General features: G+C 38.1%; 1 protein-coding gene across 2 annotated transcripts in view; it reads right to left on the bottom strand.

Annotated features, from left to right (window-relative positions):
- ANKRD12 (ankyrin repeat domain 12) overlaps positions 1 to 10,959 on the bottom strand; it is a 68,986-nt gene that overhangs the window by 21,263 nt on the left and 36,764 nt on the right. For both annotated transcript variants that reach the window (XM_054057395.1, XM_054057396.1), the window contains 4 exons: positions 8,532 to 8,678; positions 7,366 to 7,566; positions 3,141 to 3,283; positions 1,431 to 1,578 (listed from right to left, as the gene is read on the bottom strand). In XM_054057395.1, the coding sequence (XP_053913370.1) occupies positions 1,431 to 1,578; positions 3,141 to 3,283; positions 7,366 to 7,566; positions 8,532 to 8,678 (639 nt within the window). The remainder of the gene's footprint in view (positions 1 to 1,430; positions 1,579 to 3,140; positions 3,284 to 7,365; positions 7,567 to 8,531; positions 8,679 to 10,959) is intronic.

Raw genomic sequence — 10,959 nt, 5'->3', positions numbered from 1 at the left:
GTTCCAACCCTCCTGACATGGGCAGGGACATCCCACTGAATCAGGCTGCCCAAGGCCCCATCCAACCTGGCCTTGAACACCTCCAGGGATGGGGCAGCCACAATTCCCTTGGCAACCTGTGCCAGTGCCTCACCACTCTCATGGTGAAGAAATTCTTCCTAATGTCTAGTCTAAATCTGCCCCTCTCCAGTTTGTACCCATTCCCCCTCGTTCTATCCCCACAAGCCTTTATGAACAGTCCCTCTCCAGCCTTCCTGTAGGCCCTTCAGGTACTGGAAGGTCGCTATAAGATCTCTGAGCCTTCTCTTCTCCAGGCTGAACAAGCCCAACTCTCTCAGCCTGTCCTCATACGGAAGGTGCTCCACCCTCTGATTATCTTTGTAGCCCTCCTCTGGACCCGTTCCAACAGCTCCATAGCCTTCTTACATTGAGGATTCCAGAACTGGACGCAGTATTCCAGTTCAGTAATCACATGACATAACACTCTCCCTCATGTAATTTTCACAGAATCCCAGAATGTTTGAGGTTGGAAGGAAACTCTGGAGATCATCCTTGTCCAACAACCTGCTCAAGCAGGGACACCCAGAACCAGTTTCCAAGATCACATCCAGACAGCTTCTGAACATCTCCAATAATGGAGACTCCACAACCTCCCTGGACAACCTGTGCCAGTGCTCAGTCACCCTCACACAGTGGAAAACCGTTTTCTACTGCTCAGAGGGACAGTTTTCAATCCACAGAACATAATTTCTTTTAGTCTAAGGAATTGGAGTTCCTGAAGATTCTTTGAAAGCAGAATGAAAAGTTCCTGCCTGACACTCAAGCAAGTTACTCATTGTCAAGAATCTGTTGCTTCCAAGGAGAAAATAGTTCTTTCTATGCCGCAAGGGGCAAGACCTGCTCCTTAATTTGCAGAAATACAGTAGAGGCCAAGAATTACTGCTTCACAAAGGCAAGCCACTATCTGGTGACCCTCACAAACCAGTGATACCCCCACGGGCAGGGACTTTACAAACTGTAACCAAGTGATACCGACGTGTGACGCTAGTTCCCAACTAATCTAATACGGAATATTTTCCCCCAAGAAGACCTCTCAGAAACCGCTTTATATTATAATAAAAGATGGCATTTTTCTCTGTATCTTCTCCGGTAAAAACACCATTCTGAGGTAAGGCTGATGTAGAGAGTGGGAAGGGCTTATTAAAGAGGGAGAGAAGAAAAAAAAGTCAGAATAAACATTTCAGACAATTAGATTCAACTAAAAGATATGAAAACTCCCTTTAAAACCAGAAGTGGAAAACTACCTCAGCAATATCAATTGCTATGTGCAATTGCTATTCTTAATAGCTAACACTATGCAAAAGATTAAAACCACCTAATTTCAGGTGAATTGATGCACTTAAAGCATGCAATTAAATAACTACTTTTACCTGAGCAACTGTCCTCGTCATCAGAGATGGGCACCTCTCTTTTCAGTAGCATTTCCAATTCTTCAGTTTCAGCAACATCAACAGGTCTCTCCCCATGCTTATTTGCTTGAAATGGATTTCCACCATGTCGAAGCAACAGCTTCACAATCTGCAGCATTAAATAAATGAACTTTTAGGTTTTCCACAACACGTTACTGGACCAGCATTAAAATGTCCCATTGCACATGAAATACAGATAAGGTGATCTGCAATCCTAAACCCATGAGACCGAGACTGCAAAGCAAGACTTAAGCAACTGGAATGCAAAGTCCAGGTATACGTAATCTGCCTGTTAAAGAAGGTCATCAGGAAGACTAAAGAAAGTTGTCCTCTGCTACATAGACAAAGCATCATCATAAAGAAAAGCAACAGTGGCCTTCCATTCTTGCTATTCCCGAATTTTCTCACACAATTCATCTGGTTCCTTACCTACCAAGCTCTCCATTCCTCTGCACCCGATTCACCTGCTTGCTCCAAATTTTATATCACTTAACTCTAAGGAACAGAAAAAGTTTTTCCAGCAGCAGCACTATTGGTTTCCACATTTCAGTGAAGTCCTGATAAAAATCCAAGTACTTTATGGGAGAAACAAACTATCCTTATCCCCAACTGGATACAAGACAGCAAAATCCATTTCTCTAGCATCAAGGTCAACAAATTGTTGAAGTTACAATGATACCAAGGCCACTGCAATTGCAGCACAGTATCCGGTATGGGTTACGGGGTTTTTTGTCCTACATACTAAGAATGGGGAAATTCAGCAGACATTGATACGTTAACATCAAACTTCAGAATTTCTCTAATACATAATGTCAGAGAGGTGGTCACCAATACACATACTGAGACAAGACAAGCAAGAGGACCTGTTCTCCAAAATTTCATGCAAGTTTGAAGACCCACTTCTGTTCAGATATCCATAAGAAACAGTTACTAAAAGAGTTAATAAAAATTTCACATTCAGATTAATATAATTCATTTCTCTAGCCTTTCCAGAAGATGCTTTCAATCAAACATTTTGTTTAGAAGGTATACTTGATTTAAGGATATTTTTTGCTTTACATAGCAGATCACACACATAACAATGAAATAGAAGAGATACAAAGGGAGAACGGAGTAACTTCACATCTAGATTGCGGAAAACAAGAACAAATTTAGAAATTAATGTCAAAATACCTAAAGTGCCCCATTTATCTTCTCCACTAAGTCATTATTGGTAAAATTAAAAAAAATAAAGAATATATATACATCAGTGCTCTATTTCAAAACCATGAACAAATACATAGAGATAAATGTAAGATATATACCTTTAGATATTTATATATCTATATATATAAATACACAAATGTGTGTTGTTTGGACACATTTTTCTTTTGAGAATTCTGTAAGTAAAAATCTCAAAAAAAGTAATCAAAACATTTATTCATTAAAAAGGTAAAAGTGAAACTTAAATATTTAAGAAAATAGATACTGGTAGAAAATATCTGGCAATAGAAGTATGATGAAAAGCAAGATGAAACAAAGAAACCCCAAACAACTTTAAGATAGCCCCAAAACAGCAGAAGCAGAATTATAAAACCGTGTAACAGCAGTCAGGACAGTTAGGATTTGTTCTAAAGACTGAGCATTCCAAATCAACTATTTACTCCCCTCCTACTCTTCCAGTACACTCACATTTCTATGCCCACTACTAGCAGAATCATGAAGTGGCGTATCGTCATCCAAGCCCTGTGTGTTCACGTCGGCTCCAGCTGCTATCAGGACTTTAGCAACATCATAGTAACCAACATTACAAGCTTCATGCAGTGGTGTCCAACCTAGAGTGAAGACGAAGAATTGTAAGTTTGGAACGTCAAAGATTTGCTTGAGTTTTTTTTTCCTGTGTTATAGGTCTCTATTGCCTTGAAACATTTTGAAATACACTCCCACACAGTAGTTGGCAAGACAGTAACGCCACCTACCTGATGAATAACACAAGCCTTATCAACTTTAAGCCTCATGACAAATTCCAAATAATTACTGTCACTAAATTGAACAAAGAAATCACTAATCAAATACTAAAAGACAAAATCTGGTACAAAGTCCCCAGGGTAAACACATTAGAAATTCTTTGACTAGTGAGAATTTGAACACAATGTTATGTACATATAAGTAACGTTGCTCTATATGGAAACAGTCTGGAAAACACTACTGGAAAGAGTAAGTATGGCAAATTATCACAATCACTAGAGCTACTGAATATGTACCAGCAATCACTAATAACATTCAGCAGCTTTTAGTCTAGATAGTAAGCTATTAATAAACATTGGCAGAGAACTTATTCCTGGTATTTCCTAGAATATGACTAATTTTTATCAGTTTTGGTTTCCACACTGATAATCTAAAGTTCAGTGCCCATTTTCTGTATCAGAGCCTCAACTGAAGACAATGATCAAACCACACATGCTATATTCCCTACCTCAATTTCCCCTCCCACAACTTGATGCTTTCCACTTCGTAGCTGCCCTACTGCTATTGACATCACCTCAAACTCCAGTTCCGAGAAGGCATTCAACTTTGTTTCTAACATAACCAGTGCAAGTCTGGAAGAGTTTATTCACTTGAACTCTGTGTCTCATCGGTAATGGTCTTGTACATCCATGAAGAGGAGGTACAAGAAACCTCTAACTTACCTAATCCCTAGCTTCTAATATATTAGAAGTTAATAAAAAAAACTTCTACCTTATTTTATAGCAATTATATACTAGATTTCCTCTTCAGTCATCACTTGGGTCAGTCACTTCCAACACTGCCTGGCTACCACCACCTTCTTTCCATTTTCCTGTCATTTGCCCTTTTCCCACTCACTCACAATGATGACACTTTTCTGCTCTCAGCCTTCTGATCCCTGTCTTCTTTCCCCTTATTAATTCTCTCCGTAATTCATTCTTTTCCATGTTTCACTGCATTGCCCTTCTATCCTATCACAATGTCTGTCTTGCCAACTCTAGTTCTGGCTTGCTCTCCACATCTGTTTCCCTTACTCTTATTTTCACATGGCAGATATCCTATGAGCAGAGTTATTTCCTCCATTACTAATCCATTTTCTGTTCATTTAGTTCTGCCAAATTCTTAGCTAAAAACCCTCTAATTCTCTAAACCTCACTGCATCCTAAATTCTTAATTTTTCTCCACTCATGACTCACCACTCAGATCCTCCACACCTCTTCCTGACTTCTTGCTCTGCACAGGATTTTGTAGCTCAGCCAGCCACCTCTGCTTTTCATTTTGGATTATCAATGGAAAAGTATTCCTTCCACTTGATCCCAGACACCTCCTTCAGAGTTCTGAATGAAGGCTTTAACAACTTACTCCCAACTGATTCTCAGAACCAGCTCTCAGACGATCTCAGCCTTTCAACTGCCTTTAAAAGTAATTAATTACCTGTACCAGGTCAGGCTGAGATGAAGCTATGAAGTTAAAGTCCTTCATAGCAGCCCATACAGTGCTGTACATTGCGTTTGGGGCTAAAACAGTGTTCATAACAATCCAGTGATTTGGCTGCTGCTGAACAGTGTTTGTACAGTGTCAGGGCTTTCTGTCTCCCTTCCCCTCCCCCCAGGCAAGAGGTTGGGAGGGCACATAGCCAGGACAGCTGACCCAAACTGGCAGAAGGTATATTCTGTACCATATGATGTCATGGTCAGCAGTAAAAGCTCAGGGAAGGAGAAGGAAGGGGAGATGTTTGCAGTTACAGCATTTGTCTTCCCAAGCAACCCATATACCTGCTGAGACCTTGCTTCCCAGAAAGTGCCTGGACGTTTGCCTGTTGATGGGAAACAGTGAACTAATTCCTTTTTCCTTTGCTTGCAATTTGCAGGTTTCGCTTTTCTTATTCAGCTGTCTTTAACTCAACATAAAAGGGCTTTTTTTCCATCTTATTTTCTTCCCTTGCCTCCTTGAGGAAGGGAAGGAAGACAGCAGCTGGCTGGGTGTCCGGCAGTCAGCCAGAGTTAACCCACCACAACATCTCTTCTTCAAGTGTTTCTATTCTTGTGATTTCTAAGCGTCTGTCTTCCCCTGGACCTCTCCTGTTTCCTCAAATTGCTCTTCTAAACAAGTTCTTCTCAACTTCTCTAAAGATCTCACAGGGTTTCTACTTCGGCTTCCTTTTCTTCCTCCACATGCCAGTGTTGGGCAGCCTCCTCTTCAAACACAAATTCAGCTACCCTCCATAAACCAAGAAATTACTGATCTGTTTCTCACCCAAAATCAAGATTTGAGTCCATCTCATTAATATCTTCACTTAATGTCAAGTTTGAGCTACAACTATTTGTAGCATGTAGTGCTTAATTTCTCCCATTGGGGCCTGCTATCTCGGCTCACCTCACCCATTCCCACTGAGAATATAATGTAACTGCTATAACCACTCAACCCCTAAACTGAGCTTTGCTGTAGGTCTAGTTAAAATTCTCATTCAGACCTTAATTATATTTTTGCTTCTATTACGCAATGCTTCTGAAAACCTGAAACTGCTAGTGTTGCCACTTAATTATACTACTTAGAATTCTCAATATTATCTTTATTCCCTTGGGGTGCCAGCAGTTTCCTACAAATTCTTCTTCAGCATTACCCCTCCCATTGGAAGCACATCCTTTTTTGAATAAAAGCAAAAGCAACATGGCCATTGCTTACAGTTACTTCCTCACTTTCCCATGACCCACTTTCACTGCAGATGTGAAAAAGTGTTTAGAGCCAACGATGAGAGGCAGAGTATTAGGATTAGCTAGCCATGTAGTTTACATAATATGCATTTGCTACTGGTATTATTTTTTAGAGTTGCCTTTGTGTTTAGGAGACAAACATCTACTGAATCTTATCACTTTAGAGATGTCTCTTAGACCCCAAACCCATAACAACATCCGCACCTCACTCGACCCTTTATCCTCTGATTAAGCCTTCATTTCACTCTATTCCCTAACTCCTTGTCACCCCAACCTCCTTCTACACCCTAAGCCTCTACCCAATACCCTTGTTCCTAAGTCTTATGGCCTTTTACACTGGTTTGCTGGGGAAAAAAAAGCAAGTACTTTGGCTTATCTCAGTATGTAAATGCATTTAATTTGGTGCCTGGCCAATCAACAACTGACAACTACTGAACGCAAAACGGCAGGTTCTATCTTCTGTGAAAGTATTACTTTGTGGATCTCAAATTTATTCTGCTGGAGATTTATTTACTAAAATAGGTAGAAACTTAACTACTGTGAGAGTATCAAAAGCAAAACACGCAAAAGATTGCCAGCAAGTTGCAAAAAATTATTTAGGTCTTACAGACAAACAGATGGTAAAGAAAGATAGCAAATAAAGGATACGAAAAATATGGTACAAGTTACAACTTACGTTAAAATTCATCAATCAGTGCTGAAATCACAGCAAATAGTGACACATCAAAACGATCATTAATCTAGCAGGACTAGATGGCAAGTGCAAGCTATACCACACTCACCTGCTTTTGCAAGTATGAGCTGTCCCAGTAAGAAAACAATGTACATTACTGTGTTGCCACCATCACTGTTACTAAACTTTGCACGTCCACACATAGCCTAGAATTCCATTATCAATTACTGACTTTGCCTCGTATAATTCTACAAAATTTACCAAGTGTGCATACATAGTTTTGTAAATACTTAGTATGCAAAGGCCCTGGCCACAACTGAAATCTCTAGGTATCAATATACTGTCCTAATAACATACTATGTACTACGGTGTCCCAGTAATGCCATTGCTATCAGAAATAAAAAACAGGATTTGAGAAATTCTTTTAAGTTATATTTTTGTTTGCATATAGCATGAAGTGAAATTAAATCTCTGATAACAACTTCAGCATTAATTCTGAATTTGTACAGTCGAGAGAACTTACCTGCAAAATCTTTTACATTCACATTTGCACCTAAACTGATTAGCTCCTTAACTTGTTTAACGTCTCCTCGAATTGCTGCCAAATGTAGAGGAGTTTCCCCACGTTCATTTCTCTTGTTAACTTTGTCTTTTTGTCTTGAAGAAGAGCTTGGAGTTTTCTTTTGTGCTGGTGTTGTTTGCAAGGGTTGATTTAAGGTGGAATCTACAAAATAAGTTTTTAAATGGTTACTGTACGTTATTTAACATCAGTTTTACTTCACCTCATTTTACCTCTTCCATTCAAAGATGTCAATAATCTATGAATAACTATATTTAAATAAAGGATGTATTGGACACTTCACCTCAACAACACAACACCCACTTGCAACGTGCAAAGGGTGTTTTGCAAAATCTCACTATTTTTAAAGTAGGTTTCAAGGACAGATGAAGTCTATCCAAACTACAAGGCTCACACACTCTGGTATAAATTCTGCTGAAACAAGACAAAGCGTGACCATGCAGATTAGTACTGACTCTGCTTCCCCTTCCTCCAGCCCAATCCCACTATACTTTTACGTAGCAGGATGGCAGTTTATGGAATTACTGTTTGTGCATTGCACTCCATGCAGCTCTCCAGCTGTAGTTTTGGGTGGTCTGGATAATTTCTTATGGAAATGCAGCCATCCTCTTTTAAATGCCAAATCTGTAAAAAACATTACACCTGTAGAACATATAAGTATATAAAGATTTTTTTTTAAAATATAATTGGACCAAGAACAATTCAAAATTTGGAATTAAAAGAGGTGTCTCCCCTCTCCAATTAAATCCTAATAAAACTATCCAGTTTCCTTCTAAATTAAAATTCGGCTCCAAATTCAGACAATGAGACAGTAGTTGAACATTTCAGTTTTTAAATAATCCATATGAAACACTGTTTGAGAGGTAAAAATAACTGAGGGAAGAAAAGAGATTTTCAGGTTTTATAGCTATTATAACACAAAGCTTTGCACAAGAATTCTTCATCAAATTACTTGTCAATGCAAAATAAGAGTTGTGCCACAATTATGAAATATTGAAACAATTTCAATAAAAATCAAAGACTGTGGAAAAACATCAGGGCTTAGGATATTTTGACTGAGATAGAATTAAATAGGCAGCAGGAAATAAAAGTTAACTCTGTAAGATCACCTGGACTGTTGTCTCTTGCTGTCATCTGCATGAGAAGTGCCATCTGTTTGCGCTCGGACAGAGGATAACCAAAAAGAATGCTAACTGGTGCTGATTTCTTATTTCCAGCATCCTTCTTCATTTTCTTTTTCTCCGGACCTTCCTTCTCTGGAAATATTAACATTTAAAAGTTCAAGTTGCTGTTCTATTAGAACATTTTTCTAGAAATAAACCCACCCTTCTAAGGTATGTGAACCGGTGATTGGTGACAGGTGATGAAAACCAGAAATTCCATCTCTAATTTATTGCATTTGCATTATTTTCGGTTACCTGTTCTAATCACTTCAGGTTAATAAGCTACTGCGTTAAAGCACTTAAAGCTGTAAGGAGGATTGCTAAAAAACTCTAAAGATCAAAAATCTGTTTCACAGCAGGAAGACTGTATATGCCATAACTTTAATTCTCAGAGAAGTGAGTCAGAACCTTAAAAAATTCTGTAAGATCAGCTAGTCAACTATCAGCCTTGAATACAGGTCCCACACTGTACACTATTCTACTTCTCTGAAGACACCGCGTTAAAAACCAGGAAAAGATATTTTAATACAAGCATTTGTTAGGTAACTGAATAAAAAATTGTTTCTCTCAAACTTATCCTGTTACTTCCCCTTAGAGCAACTTCTTAAAAACTGGTATCCTTCAAAAGCATACAGCTATTCTATATACATAACTTCTTTCTTTTTATCAATATTTACGGAAGTTGTTTAGTACTTCATGTCCAAGTTTCAAACCAGGAGCTAAAATTACACTTCTGAATAAAAAGATAATTTCTAAAGCTATTTAGTACCTACAAACACTCACAGATCTTCAGACTGGTTAAATGTGCTCTGAAATCAGACAACTTTAACGCCTCACAAATTTCAAAAGCAGTATTTTATTTGTGTAATTTAGCAACTTCGGTCTATGACTTCCATTCTTTTCAAAAGTTCTTCCTTCATTTTTCTGTATAAAGGTCTTATAAACCAAACACAGGCATTTAAAAGTATGACAGAAAACAACCAATTTGCAATTATGTGACTTTGATTAATTTTTTTTAATTTAATGATATTAACATCAAGCAAGTACAAATTCTCAATGTATCAAATGTCTTTTAGTACAACTATTTTCCAGAGATCTCCCTACCTGGTCATTATTGTTTAATTGTATTTTCTCGAGACTTATTAGTTTGCATTTATATTGCGAAGACCATTCATTTTATGTAATTGTATTGTCTTTCCAGGTAACTGCTCTTTTTCTGTCTTAACAAATTCCTATAAAATTCAATATTTTATATCTTGTAAGTAGCTTATATTACTCACATGTTAGATTTAGAATGTCTTTTTATTTAGAGCCTTTACAATTACTACTTGAACACAAACACACTGGATGTAAATGGTGGCTCAAAGAATCTTAGTCACAAATTAGGTGATTTGGTTAAAATTTTTGAAAGAGTTAAAACCAAATTCTAACCAAAACTGTCACGAATTAATGGTCTAAAGAATATTCAAAAGGACTCAACCAATAGTAATATAATCTCCAAACCCTGATCAAATAATTCCCTTGGTTTCCTTCCCTAAAAGTCCAGGCTCACCGTTAGCTTCTCCAAATATCCTGCTTATTCTACCACACCTTCTCCTTTTGGAAGCCTCCCTACTGACCGCCTTCCCAAAGAGCCTCTAACAGCTGGATAGGACACTGCATCCTACAGTCACTAGTAATCCCAGTTCACCCCATGGGCAGGACGGCTGACCACAAAGATAGGGACCAAATTCAGTAGGGATATCTACTGCCTGCCTTTTGTCCTCTGTGGCTGACTGGTGTGCTAGCTCCCATAAAGCAAGAAAGAACACAAATAAAAGCTGAGATCTGAAAATTACAATGAGGACTATATAATAAATGAAAGAGGGGCAGGGGGAAAGATGTTGGACTGATAAACTGGATTTGGCCATACTAAAATGCCAGAATTTGGCTGGAAATTGGTTGAGACTTGGTTGGGGACTGTTACTATTAGTTAAACAAGCCTCGTTGCCTCATTGATCTTTTTAAGTCTCTGTGTAATAAGTTATTTTGTCTTATTAGTGTGGCCAATTACCATCTCACGAGATACTGTTCATCCTGTTCTAGTTAATCTCAGTATTTTGGGCCATACTAAAAAAATCGTGGAAATGCAACTAAGCTAAGTCAAAGTAGGAGGTGGGGATTTTGGTTTTATCACTGTCCCCATGATTATATAGGTCTCTCAGTTTCCTTTCCCAAATGTCAGCCTCAAACACCTGTATGATAAAAACTTCATTTTAAAAAAAAATTAATAAAAATCTACCATCTACAAAAGGAACAATCTTAAAATAGAACACTCCACCGAAGAAAATTTCACTGACCTTCTGCAGAGAGACAAAAATTAATAAAAATTACA

Source organism: Cuculus canorus, chromosome 2 (genome assembly GCF_017976375.1).
Source record: "Cuculus canorus isolate bCucCan1 chromosome 2, bCucCan1.pri, whole genome shotgun sequence".
Classification (NCBI taxonomy): Eukaryota; Metazoa; Chordata; class Aves; order Cuculiformes; family Cuculidae; genus Cuculus; species Cuculus canorus.
This window is presented reverse-complemented; position numbering and strand designations above follow the sequence as displayed.